Here is a 23,661-nt window from a genome sequence, read left to right as displayed (position 1 = left end):
TTGGCAAGTGCCCATTTGGATGGGAGAGCCATCTTCCTACCCTCTGACCCATTGAGGGTAGATGGATTCAAGTTAGGAGCAGATGGAAAATCTGGAAACAAACAATAGCAGTAGTAATAGAAACTTCAATGTTATCAATAGAATGCAATTTGGGGAAACCTCACATTAATTAAATTCCCATACTCCTCAACATGTAGACAATAGTCACTTTTCAATTAATTGGAAAGCATTTAATTTTTTAAGATGGAAATCATACAACTTTTGACCTCTGGGCCTTGCCTGACTCCTATATAAATTTGTCTCTGAACACTGAGGTCATCCCTGAGCTTCAGGCCAGTGCCAAAGGGCCCTGCTAATTTTCCCCAAATAAGTCTTCCTTCTATGTATCGGAAAAGATTTTTTAAAAATCCAGATTTTTAACAAAAGCTGTTAAAATAGGTGCAGAAGGTTTGTGTCTGGGTTTCAGTGGTGACCCTTGCAAGACAGTTCAGGACAATCCTTAGTCAAAAGAAGGCGGACACGGAGGTGCCTGGTTCCTTAAAGTACCAGTGAACAGGACTCCTGGGCACCCCTCCCTAAACCCCAGCGCGAGTGAGAGATCAGGTTTCTGAATTAATGACGAGTCTACAGAAGTATGAAAGATTGAGCATTTCAAATAAAATAAGTTCTATTGATTTCAAAGAGGCGTGGACACACACACACACACAACAGGTGCTTCACCAAACACTGGTGGAACCTACCAGACCCTCCATTGTGAGGAGCTAAGGGTAGTGTGCAATAGCCTGTTAAGTATATGCAAACAGCTGCCACTGGTGGCGTCCTTGTGGGTACCCAGACAGCTTGACTAGGATGCACTGATTTGCTCTGCTCTTATCAAGTATGGGGCAGCCAGTGAGAATTACACCAAGATGTGCCAAGCTCTTAATCCTGAGAGTGTGTTGGTAAGGGTAGGTTATCACTACCGGCTCACTGCAGTGGACGAGCGGGAGGCCATTTGTTGGGGGGTAAGGATGTGCGAGTGTCCATCTCAGACTCCTCGGTCAGGCGGCTGTGTGACCGCCATGCTTCCTCCCCAGCCAGCCCGTTTCCCCCTTTCCAGATCATCGCTATGAAGGACGGCACCATCCAGAGGGAGGGCACACTCAAGGACTTCCAGAGGTCTGAGTGCCAGCTCTTTGAGCACTGGAAGACCCTCATGAACCGGCAAGACCAAGAGCTGGAAAAGGTAGCTATATCCTGGGGGCCAGGCAGCCACTCCCAAGGGGATGGTTCTGCTAGAATCTGAACACGTAAAGGCTTTCCCGCCCTCGTTGATCCAGGAAACCCCCCAAGGACAGATGTGGCAGCTGGGCATGAACTCACTCCTGCCAGAGGAGAGCCAGTACCTGTGCCAGCTACCCAAGGCAGACTCAGGTGGACGCCATCCCCTTTCCTGAGATAGTCAGATACCATTTAGTTACAAAGTTTCAGAAGATCAATTCAAACTGACTAAGTAAAGGAAAAAAGGGGGTAAATTAAGGATTTATTGGCTCATGAAACCGAAAAGTCCAGGGGTGTCATAGCTTCAGGTGGAGCTGGATCCAGGGTGTCAAACAATGTCATCAGGAATCTGTTTCTCCCTATCCCTTAGCTCTGCTGCCCTCAAACGGGCTTCATTCTCATGGTAGCAGTGAGGACCATCAGCAGTCTCAAGCTTACATTCTCCCAGATCAACAACTCTGCCAGAAAGAGAGTGTCTCTTTCACCATAGTTTAGCAAAAGTCCCAGGACTGACTCCTGTTGGTCCACTTTGGCCAAGTACCCACCCCTGAACAAGTCATTGTGGCCAGGGATGTGGAATGCACAGACTGGCCAGTCCTGGTGCACATGGCCACCCCCAGAGCCAGGGAGAATGATCAGCCCACCTGAATCACAGAGACTAAGGATAGGGGAGAGGTGGTCTCCCACAGGAATATTGGGGTGCTATTAGCTGATGAAGGGGAGGGAGCAAATTCTGGGTGAAACATATCTGGACCCTCCCTTAGGTAGGGGCAACCTGGAAACTGACACTGGTCATCACCAGGGGTAGCTACCCCCTATACTGCCTTTTCCCCTCTGCACACCCTGAGGACTTGGCCAGGCCCCATCTGTCTTTCAGGAGACTGTCATGGAGAGAAAAGCCACAGAGCCACCCCAGGGCCTGCCCCGGGCCGTGTCCTCGAGAGATGGCCTCCTGCAGGATGAGGAAGAGGAGGAAGGTACAGACAGTGGGACTGGGAGTGAAATCATGGCCTGAGGTCTGATCAGCCGTGGGGAGACTAAGGTTAGAGGTTCTGGGAGTGGCGAGATAGTGTGCCTTTGATGAAATCCCTTCTCGTCTGTGTGCCTCAGTCTTCCCATCTGTAAGTGGGGATAACATACCCCCTGGTTCACCCTTGGAGGGATGTGAACTGTGCAGCCACAGGGTGGGTTCTTGCGGCCTGCAGAGGAGGCGGCTGAGAGCGAGGAGGAGGACGACCTGTCCTCGGTGCTGCACCAGCGCGCCAAGATCCCGTGGAGAGCCTGCGCCAAGTACCTGTCGTCCGCCGGCATCCTGCTCCTGTCGCTGCTCGTCTTCTCCCAGCTGCTCAAGCACATGGTCTTGGTGGCCATCGACTACTGGCTGGCCAAGTGGACCGACAGCGCCCTGACCCTGAGCCCCACGGCCAGGAACTGCTCCCTCAGCCAGGTGTGGCCGCAGCCCCAGGGCAGGGGCTGGGGGGACAGGGCTGAGCCACGGACACCCCCAGGACCCCGCCTCACTCTCTACCTGGCCCAGGAGTGCTCCCTCGATCAGACAGTCTACGCCATGGTGTTCACGGTGCTCTGCAGCCTGGGCATCGTGCTGTGCCTCATCACATCTGTCACAGTAGAGTGGACGGGGCTGAAGGTGGCCAAGAGGTTGCACCGCAGCCTGCTGAACCAGATCATCCTGGCTCCCATGAGGTACCCCTCTTACCCGGCCATACTCGAGGCCTCAGTTCTCCCATCTATGAAACAAGTATACACAACCTCTGTCACAGGCTCTGGGGTGGGTGACCCAGGGAGACAATGTGTGTGAAAGTGCCCTCCTCGGTGCAGGAAGCAGAGGGAAACCGCCATTTACTTAGCCAGACACGGTGGAGGCATTTTACATGGTTACTCATCTAATTGTCACAACAGCCCTTCCAAGTGAGTGTCTGCAGGCTCTGCATAAATGTTAGTTTCCCTTCCCCAAGCAGGTACCATCTGCCCGTCTCCACTCACGAGTTCAGCTCTCCCCCTCCCCGCCTCTCTCTCCTCCCTCAGCCAGCCTGCAGGCTCTGACACTGGGGACACAGGATAGCTGTTCTAATCTCCCGTAATGGGGTGGATAAAAACTCCGAAGGCTGCCTGGTGTAAAAGAGGTTTAAAGCTGTCACTGCCCAATTGGCTGGCCCTCTTGGTTTAACAACACAACAGGCAAACAGGTCATCTGACCCTTGTCAGTGACAGACCTCACCAGCTGACTGCGCTTTTTACTTTGCAGCCTCGTGAGCTTTCTGCGGCCCACAGACATTGCCTTGAAGTTTACTTACCTTCTATTTGCCCCAGATCTGTGGTTCTCAAATTCTCTGGTTGGGCTTGGGCCTATTCCCAGTCACGGCCAGAGTGATGACGGCCAGAATGGCCTTGTAGGGAAGTCAGCCAAAAGGCTGTCCCCAGGGCCTGTTCCCCGTGGCGGGTTGTCCCTCTAGAAAGGACTCTGTGTCCCTGGGAGGACAGCTGCTGGGTGAGTCAGGCCGAGCGAGCAGCCGAGAAAGGTGGCAGTGGTCACACGTGAGCCAGCGAGGCTAGCAAGGAGCCAGCAGCCTTTGGGAGGCTGCAGGAATTCTCAGGGACACAGGCCAGATGCCTACAGACCTGCAAAGGCAACCGCCCCTGGGAAGCCAGACCCGGGGATGACTCCAGAGACACTGAAATGAAAGAAATAACTACCCTTGTTCAATAAACAGGAAGAAAATCAATAAACGAATGAGTAATTTTCCTTCTGGTTGCCTCTTAGGTTTTTTGAGACCACGCCCCTTGGAAGCATCCTGAACAGATTTTCATCTGACTGTAACACCATCGACCAGGTACGCAGGACAGCGATCCATTTCCCCAGTTCAAAGAACGGCCGGGCCCCTGGAAGCTTCTCCTGTCTGGTGCTGGCCTCCCCAGATCCGGTGATCAGAGCCCTGTGGGAGGAAGCCAGCAGCCCCCCATCTGATTGTAATGCTGCCTCAGGGACGGGGGCCTCCCCTGAGAGACCCTCATAATAAGGCCTGAGGGAAACCACATCCCTTTGGCTTCCATCCAGGACCCCCCTGGCTCCCACAGTAAGGTTCCAGCATATTCTGAACCAAGGTGACTGATTTTGTGGAGAATATTCATTTTGATTCAGCCTGTGTTCTTTGTTTGCCATCGTACTGAATGGTGAGAAAAGAAAGTCCTGATTCCTGCCCTTAGGGAGCCTACAGTGTAGCTGGGGAGATAAGACAATGCCTGTAAAAAAGTGAGAGCAAAACATGTTGGCAGGTAACACGGCACAGAATCAAATAGCAACACTCGCCTCCCTCTCTCACCACCCCCCCAGCACATCCCGTCCACGCTGGAGTGCCTGAGCCGCTCCACCCTGCTCTGCGTCTCTGCTCTGGGTGTCATCTCCTATGTCACACCTGTGTTCCTCGTGGCCCTCCTGCCCCTGGCCGTCGTGTGCTACTTCATCCAGAAGTACTTCCGGGTGGCATCCAGGTGATGGTAGCATTTGTGGCCTCAGGGGGTGGAGGATGGGATGTGCTTTGCAGTGGGCAGTTTGGTGCTCTTACAAAGGTCATCATCATAAAAGTCGTAGAGTCATGGTCCCCAAAAAAGGAAAATAGAAATGAAGGAAATAGAAATATTCGTAGTCCATGACCCTAACATAACCATCTGTCAGCACACACACACTGCAGTTAATATCTGAACTATTTCCTCGAGAGATGTGGTCAGGAAGGGAATTGCCAGGTCAGGATAAATGCACATGTGTATGCCCTTCATTCATTTTGCCAAAATGCTGCCCAGGAGTGTTGTATGATTCCAGGGACCAGGCTGATTGCTGATATGTGAAGTCAGTGGGCATGGATGTGAGGGATGCTATGGCAACCCAGCCCACATGGGTCCAGAGCGTGACTGGAAGCCCTGACTTGAGGGAGCCTCTCACAGCTGTTCTAATTGATCACTTTCGCCCCCATGAGCCTCAGAGCCACATATGCTTCCTTCCTACTTAGAATTTTCTAAGAACATTCTCTAGGAAGTTCTTTCTGGGAGTGATTGTGTTAAACTCATAGATTCAAAGAATTGTAGGGAAAATTTTAAAGAACTTCTAGGCCAGTGTTTCTCAAACTGTCAGTTACAACCTATCAGTGGGTCATGAAATCAGTGTCACAGATCGCAACGTGCATTTTTAAAAAATGAAATAGAACAGAAAATATCAGACTGTATTCACATAGTAACAGCAGGCTTTGCTACATGAAATCTTTGTTTAGGTTGTGTAGGGGTGTATGTGTGTGTCTGTGCACTGATTTGTGATGTAAGATGCATTTCTTACTGCAGGTTGTGGTCAGAAAAATTAAGTACCTTCCCCAAGTGCACATAGTTGGTTGGAAACTAAGGTCAAAATACCAATAATAATAATTAAATTTAGATACATTCTGGCCACAATTTCCTTGCCCACAAGGATCAAGATTTGTATAAATGGCTTTTTACCTGGATGCTCCAGATCCTCATCCCCTGGTACTCATGAGGAGCATAGCGTGTTGATATTCACAAAATCACAGTGGCTTTTAAACAGTGTACAAGCTGTTCTACAAAGTTCATTTCTTCTGCCAGAGAAACTCCCCCATGCCCCTGGCACCCACTCTGGCCCTGGAGACTGTTTGCCCAGGAAAGCTCTTTCTCGTATCCCAACCCGGCCTGTTTGCCCAGGAAAGCTGTTTCCTGTATCCCAACCTGGCCTCGCGGGCACTAACGCGCCTGTCAAGTGCAGCTGTGGGGAGCAGGAGCAATTATGTTGCCGTGGAAACCTCTGGCCTTTATCCCTCAAGGAGTTCCTTAGATCCTGGGCCGTGATGTGCCGAAACCTATTGTGGTTACTGGGGAGGGGGCAGAGAGCTTTGAGCTGGGCTTTCTCTTCCTCTGACCAGCTGCCCCAAGGTTCAGGTTGTTCACCTGTGAAAGGAAACTGACACTGTCTGCTGAGCCTTACCGCAGGGCAAGGCCGTGCAGCAGATGTGCACAGACAGGTGCACGTGAGGTAGGTGGAGCCCAGGATCACAGTAACTGTGCCGGCGTGCTCTGTTGAAGCATTTTACATGAACGAGCTCGCCCAGGACTCACGACAGCTTGATGGGGAGGTGCTTTACAGATGAGAAACTGAGGCCTAGAGAGGTGAAGCCGTTTGCCCACACTGGAGTAGGGGGTGGAGCTGGGATTCAGACCCGGGCTGAGACATGCGCCTGCCCTCTTAACCATTCTTAACCGTTCCGCTCTGCTCCCCCCACAGGGACCTGCAGCAGCTGGATGACACCACCCAGCTCCCGCTGCTCTCGCACTTTGCCGAAACCGTGGAAGGCCTCACTACCATCCGGGCCTTCAGGTACCAGATTCACCCCAGGGTCGGGGTGCGGAGGGGGTGGAGCCAGGGTCACAGATCACGAGATTCAGTTCCGAGGGCTCCACCTAGGAAGGCCCAGGACACACCTCTCCCAACCGTCCTCAGGCCCCAGGGCCCAGACGATGTCCACCAGAGGGGACAGGCCAGGTCGGCTCCAGCTGTGCAATCCAGAAAGGAAGATCTCAGCCCTGCAGCCAAACCCAGGGCCTCTGTGAACTAAGGTGGAACATGAAAAGAAACAAAGCTGGGACGAGAGTCCCCACGTGTCAATGCTGGAAAGGCCCTTATGTCATGTAGGCCAGCCCTGAGGGCGTCTTTATTGAGGCTCTCCAGTGAGCCAGACACCATGTTGAGTGTTTTACATGCCAATCTCATTCATTCTGCACCTGCAACCCTAGGTGGTGAGCGTGATTATTCCCATGTCTCGGATAAGAAAGCTGAGGCTGAGAGAGTTATAACCTCTCTGTGTAAGGTCCCACAAAGCCCAGACTTGAACCCGCTTGTTCATTCAGCATTTACTGAGCATTCACCATGTGCTAAGCCCCATGCCAGGCACTAAAAAGACAGAGCCGAGTCAGATGAGCCCCTGGCCTGGAGGCATTTACAGTCCAGGCTTTGCGCAGGCCAGGACAAACCCATGTGACAAGTACTCTGAATGAAAGTGAGGGGCACGACACAGGCGATGGGAGTATAGAAGGGAGCAGTCATGGAAGGCTTCATAGAGGAGGTGTTATGGGAGATAGGACTCAAAGGATAGGTGAGAGATCACCAGGCTGGAGGAATTCCCTGAAAACTTCAGAGCGCCTGCCATTCTCTTGCCACCCTGAGTCATGATGTTGGGCTGGAGGGGAGCATCTGAGGCTGCCTGTGGAGTATGGGGTACTGTTGCTCCCTGCCCCAGTCTCTCCTCTCTAGGGCATCTCTCCTCCAGCCAGACAGGCCAAAGACCCCTGACCCAGATAGTTGGGTTCTGGTCTCTAAGCCTCACCCAGAGAGTGATTCCAGGCTATTTTTAGGATGGCACAGCTGTGTGGGGTGTGACAGTAACCATGCAACACTAAGCCCTGTGTCCAGGAGTAACCTTAGCGCTCAAGGACCAACCAAGGGGGTCCAGGGAGGCTTATATCTCCTCCCTCCAACCCCCAACATCCAGCTGCAACCCTGGGCGAGGTGCCCAGGCCCCTGGGGCAGCACTGCAGCCCCCATTCACTCCCTGGGCATCTAGGGCCAGTGGAGGTCCTCTTAGGGGTCTTGTCTAAGCAACACAAAGCAAAGCCGGGCTCTGCCCTGGCCTTGGCTCTGCCCCCTGGACACCCCCTGCCCCTGTCCTAGCCTGGGCTGGCTTCCACACAGAAGATCCTTGGGGCCTGGCGCGCCTCTAGGGTCTCCCCGCAGCCCCCTCTCTTCTCAAGCCTGAATTTCCCCAGTGCCTTCAGTTCCAGGCCCCCCAACACCCCAGGGCCTCTACTCTAAGTTTTGGTGATGTTCCTTTTATGATTGGCGTCCTGCAGGCCTTCGGGCTAGGACTGGGGCAGAGAAATGGCGACTTTCCTAGAGTGGGCCAGCCCCTCTCAGTGGGATCTGAGTGGGTCCCAGCATCCTGTAACCAGCCTCAGACCAAAGCCTGTGATCGGCGAGGAACTGCTGCCCAGCGAGGCCTCCACACCCTGCACTGACACACTGGATGATTTTAAAATTCGAATGAAGGACTTTTTAATCATCCCCTGCATGTGTTTAATTCACTGGCTTTTGCCACGCAGCCTGCCCTGTCGAGAGCCAATTAGTGTGTGTTGATCGCACGCTAACCTCGTGCCAGGCACTCTGCTAAGTGCTGTACGTGCATCACTGCATCTAATCCTCACAAGAGCCCCGTGACATAGGGACGAGTAGCCACGTTTTACGGGTGAAGAGATGAGACCCAGAGAGGCCAGGTAACCAACCTGAGGTCACACAGGATGAGAGCTGGTGCTGGGCTTAGAACCCAGGCCTGTCTGGGCTTTGCCAGGAGGCCCCGCTTTTTCCCAAAAGAGTTGCAAGAGTGCCCAGCTGTGGGCTCAGTGTTGGGCTCAGAGGTTGTTCCAGTCCATGTAGGAACTATTACTGTCCCCATCTTACTGATGAGGAAACTGAGTCTCGGTCCTGACACAGCCAGTAAGTAATAATGCTCGACTCCAACCTGGGTCTGCGTAACCCCAAAGCTGGGGCTCCTCCCACAGCCCTGACACCGTCCACACCTGTCACAGATGCTCACACACACCCTCACGCACACCCACCCCGCAGACCAGTCACACATTCCCCCAGACTCTCCCATCCACACTCATGCACTTGCACACACATCTTCAACACATACTCAAACCCTTCAGATGTACGGTTTCACACTCACCTCAGACACATCACCCAGTCACACACACCCACCCGTGGCTGTGCGATCGCACACTCTCTCACACATCAGAGACCCTCTTCGCTCTCCTCAGACACATAGTTCAGTCACAGGCCCTCCACCCAGAAATGATCATAGCAGACCAAACACCTCCCGAGAGGGAGAAGCAAATGCCCGACAAGGCTCGTCTGGAGTCCTCCGAGTCTCCTCCGTCGTGTCCCTGAGACCAGGGCTGAGATGGCTTTCATTTGTTCCTTTAATCCTCGTCAAACAAGTGCTCCTGCCCCCTCCTCTGGGCCCAGCCCAGGCCAGCCAGGTCTGAGCGGGTGGCTGAGGAGAGAGAGGAGGCAGATCCATACGCAGTCATGCAGGTGAGAATGTGATGTGGCCACGAGGACAGGAAGAAGCCTCTGGAGTTCCTGGTAGAGAGATCCCATCTACCTTAGAGGGCCAGGGAAGGTTCCACTCATTCATTCAACAACTATTTATTGAGAGTGCCAGTTGCTGGGGATACACTGGTGAACAAAACAGACGTGGCCTCCATCCTCATGGAGTTTGCAGTCTAGTAAGGGGGATGAGTATATGCCAGAGAAACGAGTATATGCACAGAGATTATGAAACACACAGGCTGCAGAGATGGAGAACAATAGGCCAGGAAAGGCCACTCTGAGGAGGTGCCATTTAAGGTAAAGCCTGAAGGTTGAGAGGAGTCAGCCTTGAGAAGAGCAGAGGAGAAAACATTCCAGGTAGAGGAACAGCATGTACAAGGCCCTGAGGTGGGGAAGAAATTGGTATTGTCATAAAACTAGAAAATCCAGAGTGGCTGCAACGTTTGAGCAAGGGAATCTGTGGCATGGAAGGAGGCTGGTGAGGTTGGCAGAAGCGAGCTCACACAGGCTTCTGGCAGGGAGATGGTTCTTTATCCTAAAAGCCATTGGTATTCTAAGAAGAAGAGAAGTAGGATGAATTTATGACTTAGAAAGATGACGCTGGCTACTATGTGGACAGTAGACTGAGGGAGCCAGCAGGTAGACCTATCTGGAAGTTGATCAGTAGTCCAGGTGAGTTTGTGGTGGGCAGAAAGCAGGAGAGAAGTGGGCAGAGGCAAGAGCTATTTGGGAGACAGAAATAAGAGGGTTTGCTGAGGGATTGGATGTGAATCCAGATGATTCCTGGGTTTCTGGCCTGAGCAACTGGGTGGGTGGAGGGGCCTTTACTGTAATAGGGAAGCCCTAGAGAGAACAGGTCTTGGGGTGAAAAATAAGAGTTTGAAGGAGGTGGGACTCTTGACAGGTTTCAATAAGTCCAAAGGAGCTGGGAGGGCATTCCACAGAGAAACAGCATAGATAAAATGGCAGAGGTGACAGGTCTGCGGGCTGGTGAGGCCCAGGTGGTCTCCTCTATAGGTAGAGAGAGTCTCAAGGGCTACGTAGACCAAGATTATTCCCTCAGACCCTCCTCATCCTCCCCCAAGGTACGAAGCCCGGTTCCAGCAGAAGCTCCTCGAATACACGGACTCCAACAACATTGCCTCCCTCTTCCTTACAGCTGCCAACAGATGGCTAGAAGTCCGCATGGCAAGTGCCACCCTCCCCAACCCCAAGCCTCGGGACAGGGGGTTCTGATAGGCCTGTGGAGCCAGAGCAAGGGCCAAACACAGGCCAGTGCGTGGGAAGAGAGGATGGACTACCAGCTCGTGTGCGCACAGTGGGGTTACTGAGCCCTCCTGCTTCTCCCAGCCCTGGTGGTCCTCCTTGTGTCTGACCTGAGCCCCTCTTCCCCATATCACTCCCTAGGGGCTTGAGTATCTGAGGTGTGTGCCAATAGTGAGAATAGTTGTGTGTTTAACTGGGATGAGCATGGATCTGAGGTGGGTCATGTGACACACATGGTTGTGTACGTGTGTGGGCCAGCTGGTGAGGCATGCGTGCGTGTTTAGGCATGTACAGGGGGCTGGGGAGTGGGGGGAGCATAAGCTGTGTGCATGTGTTGTCTCCTGGGGCTCCAGCCTTCCCAGGCCTCCTGTGTGTCTGATGATGTGTAGTGAGTTGTGGGGCTGGGGTTGAGCCTCAGCTGAGCTGCTCTCTGCCCTGAAGGGAGTGGGGTTGGGGGGTTGGGGGTGCTGTGGCTCCAACCCCCAAGGGCCCAAGCCAGCTCCCTTCCCTCCACAGGAGTACATCGGTGCCTGTGTGGTCCTCATCGCAGCCGTGACCTCCATCTCCAACTCCCTGCACAGGGAGCTCTCCGCCGGCCTGGTGGGCCTGGGCCTCACCTACGCCCTAATGGTGAGTGGCAGCAGAAGGGGCTGCGGGAGCAGTCAGACACTGGCACTCAGTCAGAACCCCAGGGCACCTTCCCCAACTGAAACACCCCCTGGCCTTACCCTAAGCTACTCTGAGTCTGATGCCAGAGGGACCATGTGGGCAGGAAGGCTGACTGCAGGGCCCTGCCTCTTCACCCAGGGCCTGGGCCCCAGACGGTGCTGGGTGAGGAGCCACATTCATTGTAACCCTCCCTGTACCTCCAGGGAGGGCCACCCTGAACAGCCAGCCAGAGGGCAGCAAAAGGCTTGAGGGGGCTCTGGACCCCCCTCAGCTGTAGGAAGAGCCACCTGGCGGCCAAAGATAGGACCAAGTGATCACTGACTGTGACTGGCTTACTCCCCACAGGTCTCCAACTACCTCAATTGGATGGTGAGGAACCTGGCAGACATGGAGATCCAGCTGGGGGCCGTGAAACGCATCCACGGGCTCCTGAAAACTGAAGCAGAGAGTTACGAGGGGCTGCTGGGTAAGGGGTACAGGAGGAGGGCTTCCAGGGAAGGGGCATGTTTGGGTTAGGGGGGACCACAAAAGAGTCTGGGGGTAGGACGGATACTGGCTGTGGCCCACACCTGGTGGCTGACCCCCAGCCCCGCCTCCAGAACCATCGCTGATCCCGAAGAACTGGCCAGACCAAGGGAAGATCCAGATCCAGAACCTCAGTGTGCGCTACGACAGCTCCCTGAAGCCGGTGCTGAAGCACGTCAATGCCCTCATCTCCCCAGGACAGAAGGTCAGGGGTGCGGAGGGCACAGGGCTGGACAGCCTCATGGAGTCACCTCATGGTCTCTGTCACTATCTCTGTCTCTGTATCGGTCCTTTACTGTCATTTCTGTTGGTACCCAAGGACCAGGAAGCGATGGGGTTAGAGATGGCTCCAGTTTAAGGTGGGACACACAGACACATCCCTGCACACCAGACTCAGCCCCCCATGCCCTCCTGCCACACCCATGCACATAGAGACACACTAGTGCCCCCAACTCCCCCACGGCCACATACCAGGCACAGCCAGGCCCACACCCAGGCCAAGGCAAATGGACATCTACACCCTGCATTTGCCTGTGGGTCCCCATGGGAGGCACCTCTGGACCCACTGCAGGAAACAAGCCCACACCCCAGGCCCACCCTTGGCCAAAGAGAAGCTGGTCAGAAAACCAGGACAGGAAGAAACGCTGTGACCTCCCACACCTGCACACTCCCAGAGCTGGCACTAGAGCTCCCAGCCACGCCAGGTGCCCACGACATACCTGCTCCTCTCTTTCCAGATTGGGATCTGTGGCCGCACAGGCAGTGGGAAGTCCTCCTTCTCTCTCGCCTTCTTCCGCATGGTGGACGTGTGCGAAGGTGAGTTGTATGGTGGGCACCCCGTATACACACAGCCACCAGATGGGACCTCAGTCCTGGTGTATGGTCAGACATCACAGGAGGCCCAGCAATCACTGCCTTTTTCTGCATCCTTGTTGAGATCCATGTCCCAGGCTGAACCCATCCCCAGGACCACCATCGCCCTCTGTGGTGCCCCACCTGTGACATGGTCTCCACGCAGGGCGCATCATCATTGATGGCATTGACATCGCCAAACTGCCACTGCACACCCTGCGCTCGCGCCTCTCCATCATCCTGCAGGACCCTGTCCTCTTCAGCGGCACCATCCGGTGAGTCCCGCCAGCCCGCCAGGCCTGCCACAGCCCCAGGCCTGGCGCAGCTCCATTGGATCTGGAGCCTAAAGAGGAGGCGGGTGGGTGAGGCCAGGAGCATTCAGCTGGGTACCCACCTCCCTGGGCAAGCAGCCCTGCTCAGGCTCCAGGCACCATGGGCTGGCGCTGGTTCTTCAGGGGAGTTTTACCCTCACGCCCTTCTCTTTCCTGTTAGGCTTGGGCAGGCATTGTAGGGGTCCCCCAACCCTCAGGTCTGGGATGCCACCACCTTGGTGCCCCTCTCCTAGCCACGCCCCCAAGTCAGTCAGTCCTCACTGCTCCCTTCACCAGCCTCGCCCTCTGTGGGTACCCCGGGGATGGAGCCAGGGTGCTGCTCCCCTCCCTGAGGGGCTTTCTGGGTCTCCCTGCAGGTTTAACCTGGACCCAGAGAAGAAGTGCTCCGACAGCACGCTGTGGGAGGCCCTGGAGATAGCCCAGCTGAAGCTGGTAGTGAAGGCGCTGCCAGGAGGCCTCGGTAACTACTCCTGGCTGAGCAGCGGGTTGGGCACTGAGGGACCCTGTGAGGGCTGCAGAGCGAAAAGTCACATTCATGTCTCAGGCTTTCCCAGATTTTGGAGTCTGGGGTCTGGCAGGACCCCAGAGACCATTTAGTCCTACCTCTCATCATGCAGAAGCTCAGAGAGGTCAAGTGACTTGTCCCAGGTCACACAACTGGTCAGTTCAGGGTCTGGCCCCTCCTGCAGGGCACAGGGTTGGGACAGTAGGGGTCACTGTGCAACAGAGCTTGCAAGTCCTCGATACCGTGGTGGTATACTCAGCCCTGCCCTTCCTCGTCCACCTGCCTGCCCAGTTCTGCCGGAAGGAGGAAGGAGAGGACAGACTGGGAAATCACAGGCACAGGTCACTCATCAAGGCTTCTAGGAAGACTCTGCCCCCGGCCAGCGGTCGACAGAGACTTGGTATATTTGCTGCAGCCCCTGAGGCAGTGGGGGGTGGCTTCAGAGAATGCCCCACTCCAGGCCCACACACAGGCAGCACATTCACACTCAGTGCACACACCCCTCCCAGAACTGCCCAGGGCCACAGCAGTGCACAACACCAGGGGCTGCTCTTCTCTTTGTACTCCACGTATGTGGCATCCGTGTTGCTGTGTAAGGTGCAGCAACCCTGCACACACCAGTACCCACGACACTCGCCCACATATTTACCCCTGTACGCACATTTCCTGACACCCCCCTAAGCCACACCATCTACTCCACTCACAACGCAGGGTTAACTCAGCCCTGCTCCCCGTCCCTGGGGCTCATTTCAGACGCCATCATCACGGAAGGCGGGGAGAATTTCAGCCAGGGCCAGAGGCAGCTGTTCTGCCTGGCACGGGCCTTCGTGAGGAAGACCAGCATCTTCATCATGGACGAGGCCACGGCTTCCATCGACATGGCCACGGTCGGTCCTGGGCACATGCATGGGATGGGGGTCTTGGAGAGGGTTTTCTTGGGGCATTAGGGAGAAGTGTGCACCATAGTCCTGAAGCTCAAGTTGCCTTTAACATCAAGGGCCATTTATGGCAGAAAAGGCAAAGGGCCAGGGGGACCCCGACTCCAGCTAGTCTGAGGGCATGTTCATAACACACACACAAGCTGCACACAGACCCACAAAGACTTCATACCCATCACCCATCACATAGCACACCCCAGACACACCCACAGCACACATATGTACACAGAGCTGGGCTCCCAACAGGCTGAGTCCAGCCCCTGAATGCCAGGAACCTGGTCAGTCCTATGCGAACTAGAGCCAGACAGAGGGAGGGGTCAGATGGGAGCTGGGCCACAAACCTGGGCCCCATATCCCCGAAGCTAGGCCAGACCCATCCACTGGGCAGGTGGACCAACAGCTGCTGCTCCCACCTGGCAGGAAAACATCCTCCAGAAGGTGGTGATGACGGCCTTCGCAGACCGCACTGTGGTCACTATCGCGGTAAGGGCCCCACTGAGGGGGTACAGTGGGACACCCTGAAGGAGGGCTGGCCTCCTGAGGCTGCCATCGGTGGACAGCCCCTGGGCTCACCTGGGCCTGGTAATCAAGAGAGGACCCTGGAGCAGCACAGGGCAAGGAGTCCAGAGGGCTCACAGGGAGCCCAGATTGCAGGATTTGGGATGAGGGGGGATTTGCACCTACACTTCTCTCAGGCCTCCCCCTCATTCTCCAAGTTCCAAGGCCCGCCCCATCCCAAGGCCTGTGAACTGAGCTAGGGTTACTTCTCCACAAGAAGTAGGGGATGAGGGGCCTGGGGGATCCCTGAGTCTTGAAGCCTAGAGGGGAAGGCAGAGCTGAGACTTAGTGAGGGGAGAACGCGTCATAGTGGATGGAGGCCTTGGGGTCAGGGCCACCCCAGGAAAGGGCAGTCACCCCAGAGACAGGCCATTCTGGCCCCATGCCCCCTCCTCCAAGCTGCAGGGGAGTGCGCTCAGCTGCCCCGCCCCGTGCCCCACGCTGACCAGCCCCTGCTGCCCCGCCCAGCACCGCGTGCATACCATCCTGAGCGCTGACCTGGTGATTGTCCTGAAGCGCGGCGCCGTCCTCGAGTTCGACGCGCCAGAGAAGCTGCTCAGCCGGAAGGACAGCGTCTTCGCCTCCTTTGTCCGTGCAGACAAGTGACCTTTTGCAGCCCGTGCCACCCTGCCCCCACCTCCCACCTGGGTTTTCGAACTGTAAACCACGTGTAAATAAAGAGACTGGCTATTTCCTAACAGGGCTTGGTCTGGTGGGCAGGGGCTGGGGTGGCCGTGGGTCCAGTGGAGCCAGCCTGACTCTGGCATCGGGGAGCCCTGAAGACGCTGTGGGAGTGTGGGCAAAGCATGTTTCTTTGTCTGTGAAATGAGCATTGTGCTAGTCTGCTGGGGCTGCCGTAACAAAATACCACACGCTGGCCGGCTTAAACAACAGAACTTTATTTCTGACAGTTCTGGAGGCTGGAGGTCCCAGATCAAGGTGTCAGCAGATTTGATTTCTCCTGAGGCCTCCGTCCTTGGCTGGAGACAGTCCTGGTGTCTCTCTCTCCTCTTATTAGAAGACCTGTCATACTGGATGAGGGCCCCACTCCTATGACCTCATTTAACTTAATTACCTCTTCACAGGGCCTATCTCCAAATACAGTCACCTTGGGAGGCTTCAACATATGAATTAGGGCTTAACATATGATTTTGGGGGCAACACAATTCAGTCCGTAACAAGGGTTATAGCATTTTTGTGATTATTTCATCAGATAAGGTAGCAGATCTCCATATAGCTTGGCCCCCTTCCCTCTCACTTTAATTCTTGGATTAAAATTGTAGGGCCCTTGGTACCCTGGATTAGCACTATTTCCCTTGCAAATGACAGGAACCCAGCTCCAAGGGGCTTAAACAGAAACTGTAATTTTTTGTCGTATGTGACTGAGAAGGCCAGGAGGTGTACTACTTCAAGTATAGCTGGATCCAGGTGCTTGACATCAGGGATGTGTCTCCATTTCTGAGTTCCATCTTCCTTTCCCTCCCCAATGACAGATGACCACTAGCCGCTCCAATTTACTTCCTACCCCTCTGAAAAAAAGATGCCCTTTCTTTCTTTTGAAAAAAGTTCCAGCAAAAATATTGGGAGCAAATCTTAATGGATCAAATTGGGTCACATCCCCACCCCTACCCAGTCACTGCGGTCAGAGGGCTGAATACACTGACTGGCTAGGCCTGGGTCACATGTCCCCATCTCTGCTCCCCAAATAGGGACATTCAGAAGTGGGAGAAGGGTGGTCTTTCAGAGGGAAAGCACAGTGCATATACCACAAGTCAGCCAGGTGGTAGCCAAGAGATGCCGGAGCCCAGACAGAGGGGAGACCAAACAACAGCTGTCCTCAGACACCATCTGCATCATGAAACAGGAGTGCACACCTGCCCTCAGCCAAGAAATGGCAGGTGCTCACTTACATATCATTTTATTATCATTTACACGTTGCCTTCAGTACTGGCTGTACCAGGCCCTGGGGTGCAGACCCAGGAGTCTTGGGCCTGTGTCCCTCTTGACTGTGAGGGGTCAGAGCCGTACAACATGAGGAAAACGCACCAGTCATTGGAGAGGGGCCCAGCACAGACCCTTCCAGATCCTCCAGCAGCCAGAGGAGCTCAGGAAGGGAGAGTCTTATAAGGCCCAGCAGGCTGCCTGGGAGAGGCAGGATTTGAGTTGGGCATGGGAGGAGTAGGAATTGGATAGGCAGAGGGTTAGAGAAAAGGGCCTATCGTGGGGGGTTTGGGGAGGTGGGAATAAGATGAGAGAGCCTTGAATGCCAGGACAAGGAGTCTGGGATAAGCCGATGAACAAAAGGGAAGTGGAGAAGCTATCTGAGCAAGAAAGGGGCCTGAGAAGTGCAGTGTTTGGGGGAGATGAGTATGAGGAGGAGCAGGACAGAGCAGAGCAGGAGGCTGAGCCTTTTGGGTAAGGGGCTCACCCTCCTGGAAAGGGTGGAGCCTCAGAGCCACACCGTGAGGCAGGGCCTGGCCTTTCCAGCTCTGAGATGCCTCTGGGGGCCCAGCAGCTCCCTCCACTGTGAGGTCTCCCAGGAGCAGAGCCTGGGGAGGGGGAAGAGGATTCCCACCCCTCCACGCCCACCATACTCCATGGGATTGAAGGGAAGTCACAGGGGCCTGCCCACACTGAAGTCCTGCAGGATGCCCAAGGCCATTCCAGCCCAAACCCCTCTCCGCATCCCTGACCGTCTGCCAACCTTGACTTGGACACTCCATGGATGTGGGTCATCTCTGGTTATTAGAACTGACTCTTCCATACGCGAAATCAAAGCCTGCCTCTGTCCCACTCAGTGTTTATACTGGCTCTATACTTTGGGTCACACAAAACTACAGGTCCATCCTCCTTGGACCCCAGGGGTTTCTGCAATGGTGCCCGAAATCCCTGGGGAGCTCTCCAGGGATCCTTTTCTGATGGCCGAACAGCTCTAGTTGCCCCAGAGGTTTCCTGCATAACCCTGTCTCCTTAAGCTCCTCACTCTGCTCATCCTGTTTTCCCCTCCCCACCTGAGACACTGCACCTCTGGTGATATAGCCCAAGATCACACTTACCCTGAGTAGTAGTGTTCACTCTGCCTGTAGGTGGGAATGGGAAAGAAAGAGGAAAAAATATGAGTCACACCCTCCCCCACTGCCCCACATCCCCACTGTCCCTATCTTTCCAGGCCCTTGCCTCAAGCTGCCACTCCAATAAATGGACACATATGGGTCAAGGGTTCCTCCATAAGGACCTGAGCCCCAGAGAGGAGGTGGGGCCATTACTGCCACAACCATAGAGACCTAGCAGGCCCAGCTGAGAACTGGGGACCCCCACTGGGGCCCAAGCCACAGGGCAACCCTAGGCTGATGCCTGCAGTAGAAACACCACTCACATCCAGGCCAAGGGCTTGGGTCCCCCAGTGCCCAAGCCAGCCCTAATACAGCCCCTCAGACCCAGATGCCCTCCATTACCTAAGGTAGAAGCAATCAGGCTGCAGGTGTAGGGAGGTGTAAAGCAAGCGCCAGTAGGTCAAACCCTTTTCAAAATGCAGGAGTGGGGTGGGGGGTTGGTCACTATTGAGAGGATGCAACCACCCAGGCTTCCGGGGTGCAGCATCCAGCATCCTCTGTGGTGGGTGTTAAACTGTGCTTCTACACCCACTAAGGTACATTTTTCTCCGGGGAGAGAGTCCGTGGCTTTCATCAGATTCTCAAAGGATCCACGACTCAGAAAAGATTCAGAGCGTCCCCAGAGAGTCTTTTCTTCTTAGCGGTCAGTTGAGAAGTCCTCGGGCCACCTAATTACAGAAGTCCCCCAGTCACCGGGCTGGTGACGTCGCCCCTCAGTGCCTCCTTTGGCTGGGAACCCGCAAAGCCCAGCACTGCGCGAGAGGCGGATATTGACCCAACTGAGTATGCCAAAATTGGGGGAGGGGAGCCAGGGCGACAGGGGCTGCGGTGCCCTGACCGGGAGGGCGGGTCATGACTCCTTTCGACTCCTTTCACTACCCACCCCCCCGCCCTAATTTCATACCATGGGCAGGAGGAACCTCTTTGGTGCATCTGATTGGGCAAACCCCCAAGGCCAGACTGTGAGTCCGAAGAAGGAGGGCAGTGGGGATGTGAATGGCGAGGGGCGGGGCCTGCGCCCGTGTCCGCCCCCCTCCAGCTCCGGAATAGGTCGGGCTCCCCCTGGCGGCCCCCGGCCCCCGCTCCACTCCTCGGGCGCCCCCCGCCCTCGATCTTCTACCGCCACCTAGCACAGGTCGGTCTCCGCGGAGGGACAGACGGACGGAGCACGGCCCGCCGCGAGCGCCCGGGCGCAGGAGGGGGCGGGGAGGCGGCGGCTGCGGCTTGAGGAGCAGGAGCAGGTGCCGCGGCGACGGGCGGGCGGGGCGGGGACCGAGCGCGGGCGGGGGCGCGGCGCCGGCTGGCGTGCGGCGGCGGGGGCTGGAGGCAGAGACTCCGGGTGAGCCCCGCCGGGTCGCTCCGGGGGCGAGGGGATCCGGAGTTGAGCCGGGTGGGGTGGTGGCTCTGGAGGGCGGAGGATCCCAAGGAGACAGAAAGGACGAGAGCTGGAGGGGGATTTGAAGAGCGGCGAGAGCGCCACGGGGGTGGGGTAGGAAAGAGGGGGCTTACCTGGAGGTGAGACTGAGGGCGGTCAGGATATGAAACTGGGGCTGGGAGGGGAGCCGGGGGCAGAAATGGGTGAGACGGGAGACACGGTGGGGGTTGTGTGAGGTCTGGTCAGTTGGTAGGATCCGGAGGTGGGACGTTCCGAGGTGAGAGAGGTGGGTTGAGAAGGAAGGCTGGGTGGGGAGTAGGGGTCCTAGGGGGACACCCAGGGGTGGCCAGCGGGTGGAGGAGAGTTGAGCTGGGATCCAGGGCCAGGTGGGGAACAGGTAGGGGCTCACTAGGCAATGGGCAGGTGGGCTGAGGTGTGAGGCTGGAATAAAGAAGCGAAGCGGGGGCCAGGTGGAGGTGAGGATGAGGCTGGTTGGGGAGGCATCTCAGAAGTGAGGCCAGCACAGACTGAGGGTGGTCCCGGAGTGGAAGGGTGCCCAGGGAGGGAACTCCACAGACAGGCCCTAGGCTCTGACAGGAGGGCACCCCCATGGGGGAAGCCCCTCCTGGTGCTCGCTGGAGCCATGCTGTCGCGCAAGGGCATCATCCCCGAGGAGTATGTGCTGACACGGCTGGCAGAGGACCCCGCGGAGCCCCGGTACCGTGCCCGTGAGCGGAAGGCCCGCTTCGTGTCCAAGAACGGCAACTGCAACGTGGCCCACAAAAACATCCGGGAGCAGGGCCGCTTCCTGCAGGACGTGTTCACCACGCTGGTGGACCTCAAGTGGCCGCACACGCTGCTCATCTTCACCATGTCCTTCCTGTGCAGCTGGCTGCTCTTCGCCATGGCCTGGTGGCTCATCGCCTTTGCCCACGGGGACCTGGCCCCGGACGAGGGCTCTGCTGTGCCCTGTGTCACCAGCATCCACTCCTTTTCATCCGCCTTCCTTTTCTCCATTGAGGTCCAAGTGACCATTGGTTTCGGTGGGCGCATGGTGACCGAGGAGTGCCCGCTGGCCATCCTGATCCTCATTGTGCAGAACATCGTGGGGCTCATGATCAACGCCATCATGCTGGGCTGCATCTTCATGAAGACTGCTCAGGCCCACCGGCGGGCCGAGACCCTCATCTTCAGCAAGCATGCAGTCATCGCCTTGCGCCACAGCCGCCTCTGCTTCATGCTGCGTGTGGGCGACCTCCGCAAGAGCATGATCATCAGCGCCACCATCCGCATGCAGGTGGTGCGCAAGACCACCAGCCCGGAGGGCGAGGTGGTGCCCCTCCACCAGGTGGACATCCCCATGGAGAACGGAGTGGGTGGCAACAGCATCTTCCTGGTGGCTCCCCTCATCATCTACCACATCATTGATGCCAACAGTCCGCTCTACGACCTGGCGCCCAGTGACCTGCACCACCATCAGGACCTTGAGATCATCGTCATCCTGGAAGGCGTGGTGGAAACCACGGGCATCACCACCCAGGCCCGCACCTCCTACCTGGCTGACGAGATCCTGTGGGGCCAGCGCTTTGTCCCCATTGTGGCCGAGGAGGATGGCCGCTACTCTGTGGACTACTCCAAATTTGGCAACACCATCAAAGTGCCCACACCACTCTGCACGGCCCGCCAGCTTGATGAGGACCACAGCCTGCTGGACGCCCTGACCCTCGCTTCTGCCCGTGGGCCCCTGCGCAAGCGCAGCCTGGCCGTGGCCAAGGCCAGGCCCAAGTTTAGCATCTCTCCGGATTCCCTGTCCTGAGACATGGTCCCTGGGGCCCCACACCGCTTGTGTGCGCACGGGCAGTATGGTATGTAGAGTGGACGTGGTGTGGGCCCCTTGGCCAGGCCAGGACCTGGTGTGAGGCTGGGCCTTTCTCTGCTCAGCCTCCCCCCCTGCTGCTCACCCAGGGTGTTACAAGGCACTTGTCACTACGCTATTTCTGGCCTCGGCAGGAGCCTGTACTGGGTTATTTTTGTCCCTGCTCCTCCCAGCCCCAGCTCAGGACTGGTTGGTGCTCCTTCCCCCACCCAAGGCTGGGAAAGCTGTGGGAAGTGTCCGGCCCTAAAGGTGGGTCTCCTGCCAGTCCTGGGCCCCCATGATGGACTGGCCAGAAGCTGGGCAGGTGGCTGGGGAAAAACGGTCCCCAGGTTGGGGGCCTACTGCTCTGTTTCTGTGGTCCCAAGAGATGCCTGTGGTCAGGCCACAACTGCCCTTGGTCCCTGAAAAAGTGATGGGCTAAAGGGTGGGCCCGGCCAGCTGGGGAGGGCTGCCAGTCAATGAGGGAGCGCATTCCAGCTGGAGGATTGGAGGTGCGGAGCCTACACAGACAGGGACAGGCCGAGGCTGACAGGACTCCCCTCCTCGGGGCAGGCTCAGACGGGAAGGAGATGGCATGAGGACCCTCAGCTTTGCTGAGCCCTGCTCAGGCACAGGGAAGAAGAGAGGGGCCCTGTGCCCCTGCCCATTGCCCCTGACACCAAGGCTTCTATGGTGAGGGCTCCATGGGCTGGGGCTGCTGTGCCTGCCTGCCCCATTCTGTCCCCCACTCTGGGCTGGGGCAGACACCAGCAAGCCAGAGAGAGGCTGAGGAGAGAAAGTCTTGGGCCCACCACACTTGGTGAGCCTCAGACCAAACTCTGGTATTGGCTCCCCACTGGTGGCTGCCACTCACTTTGTCCAGAGGCTGGCCGTGGAGGGTCTTTGAGTCGCTAGAAAAGGAGATGTTGGAAAGCTCAGGATGGTGGAGGTGAGTGAGGTCCCTGAGGCAAAGAGGCCCTTGGTCCTGACAGGACTGACCCCAGGCCTGGACTCTTGGCACAGAGCTGTGTGTACTTGCCTAGAATTCTGCCTTCTTCTCCGTTGTCAATAAAACCTCCCCCTTCATGACCTAAACTCTGGGCTGTTCTTGCTGGGGAGGCAGAGGGTGTGCTGGTGGACAGGGAGGGTGGGGGCTGCCAGCCCACATTCCAGAGGTGCCATAGACCCCAGCTGGGAGGCCAGGAGAAAGACCTGGGGCTGGTCCTCTTCCCCTGGTTCAGAGACACTTTCCCCTTCTGCCTCAGATAGCCCAGCCCTGCCAGCCTGTCTGGCCATCTCAACCTTTGGGCGTCCACCAGGCTTATAGCCCTGGGCCCTGCCTCCACTCCCGGGGATCTGCTGGAAGGCTGGGGTGCTCAGGGAGAAAGGCGGGGACATCTTATGCGTTAGTGTAATGACTGAAGCGTAAGCCAGCTGCTTGAGTTCAAATCCTGGCTCTGGCTCTAAGACCTTGGTCAAGTAACATAACCCTCTGTGCCTCAGTTGCCTCATCTATAAAGTAGGGATACTAACAGTACCTACCTCATAGAATTGTTGTGGGAGTAAGTGGAAAACATATATAAAATGCTTAAGTGCCTCGTCCATAATAACAGCTCGATAAATGTTAACTGTTAGGATGTTGAATTAGCCACATGGTGAGACAGCTGACCCAGCGAATGTTAACAGAGAGGGTGCTGTTACGTGTCCCCTCGGTGCTGAGTTTCTCTGCTTGGGCTTATGTTCTTCACAGAGTCCCCTCCCAGCTCAGACCCTGATGATGGGCTGTGGCAGAGCCTATTACCTGGTCTTCTTGTCTCCATCACCCCCCTGCAGTCCATCGGCCAGGCAGCCACCAGAGTGGTCTTATTAAAAGGGTTGCGATCATTCCCTCCCCTGTCAAGTACCTTCAGTAGTTCCCCATGACCTTCTGGGTCAAGGCTAGACCCAGTAGCCCGCCATTTTGGGCTTAGCCTGCTTTCCAACCTTATGGTTCTCTGGCCACCCATCCCCCTGGCAGCCTCGCTATCCCCTCCTTGTATATAACATTGACCTTCCTACCTCTGAGCTTTTGCTTATGTTGTTCCCTTTGCTGGACTACCCAGGCCTCATCTCTGTCTGTTGAAATCCATAAAAGTCCAGGCCAAATGATGCCTCCTTGAGGCCTTACCTGATTCCTCTGAAAAGAGATGGTCCCTACCCTTCTTCTGTGTTTGTGGGCATTCTACTTTTCTTGT

At 56.1% G+C, this 23,661-nt stretch overlaps 2 protein-coding genes across 2 annotated transcripts in view; both read left to right on the top strand.

Moving 5' to 3' along the window:
• ABCC8 (ATP binding cassette subfamily C member 8) overlaps nt 1–15,774 on the top strand; it is a 75,212-nt gene extending 59,438 nt beyond the window's left edge. The window contains exons 23-39 of the mRNA XM_058546076.1: nt 1,100–1,225; nt 2,138–2,237; nt 2,466–2,707; nt 2,798–2,964; nt 4,043–4,112; nt 4,613–4,770; nt 6,560–6,652; nt 10,525–10,627; nt 11,222–11,335; nt 11,720–11,840; nt 11,974–12,104; nt 12,637–12,715; nt 12,918–13,026; nt 13,440–13,543; nt 14,342–14,475; nt 14,947–15,009; nt 15,553–15,774. Of these exons, the coding sequence (XP_058402059.1) occupies nt 1,100–1,225; nt 2,138–2,237; nt 2,466–2,707; nt 2,798–2,964; nt 4,043–4,112; nt 4,613–4,770; nt 6,560–6,652; nt 10,525–10,627; nt 11,222–11,335; nt 11,720–11,840; nt 11,974–12,104; nt 12,637–12,715; nt 12,918–13,026; nt 13,440–13,543; nt 14,342–14,475; nt 14,947–15,009; nt 15,553–15,690 (2,052 nt within the window). The 3' untranslated portion in view covers nt 15,691–15,774. The remainder of the gene's footprint in view (nt 1–1,099; nt 1,226–2,137; nt 2,238–2,465; nt 2,708–2,797; nt 2,965–4,042; nt 4,113–4,612; nt 4,771–6,559; nt 6,653–10,524; nt 10,628–11,221; nt 11,336–11,719; nt 11,841–11,973; nt 12,105–12,636; nt 12,716–12,917; nt 13,027–13,439; nt 13,544–14,341; nt 14,476–14,946; nt 15,010–15,552) is intronic.
• Nucleotides 15,775–19,943: 4,169 nt separating this feature from the next.
• KCNJ11 (potassium inwardly rectifying channel subfamily J member 11) lies at nt 19,944–22,523 on the top strand. The gene has a single exon (XM_058544694.1). The coding sequence runs from the start codon at nt 20,216–20,218 to the stop codon at nt 21,386–21,388; it is 1,173 nt and encodes a 390-aa protein (XP_058400677.1). The 5' UTR covers nt 19,944–20,215; the 3' UTR covers nt 21,389–22,523.
• The last annotated feature ends 1,138 nt before the right edge of the window (nt 22,524–23,661 follow it).

The sequence above is a fragment of the Diceros bicornis genome, chromosome 7 (genome assembly GCF_020826845.1).
Source record: "Diceros bicornis minor isolate mBicDic1 chromosome 7, mDicBic1.mat.cur, whole genome shotgun sequence".
Classification (NCBI taxonomy): domain Eukaryota; kingdom Metazoa; phylum Chordata; class Mammalia; order Perissodactyla; family Rhinocerotidae; genus Diceros; species Diceros bicornis.
The sequence above is the reverse complement of the archived record's forward strand: the minus strand, read 5'-3'. Positions and strand labels throughout refer to the sequence as shown.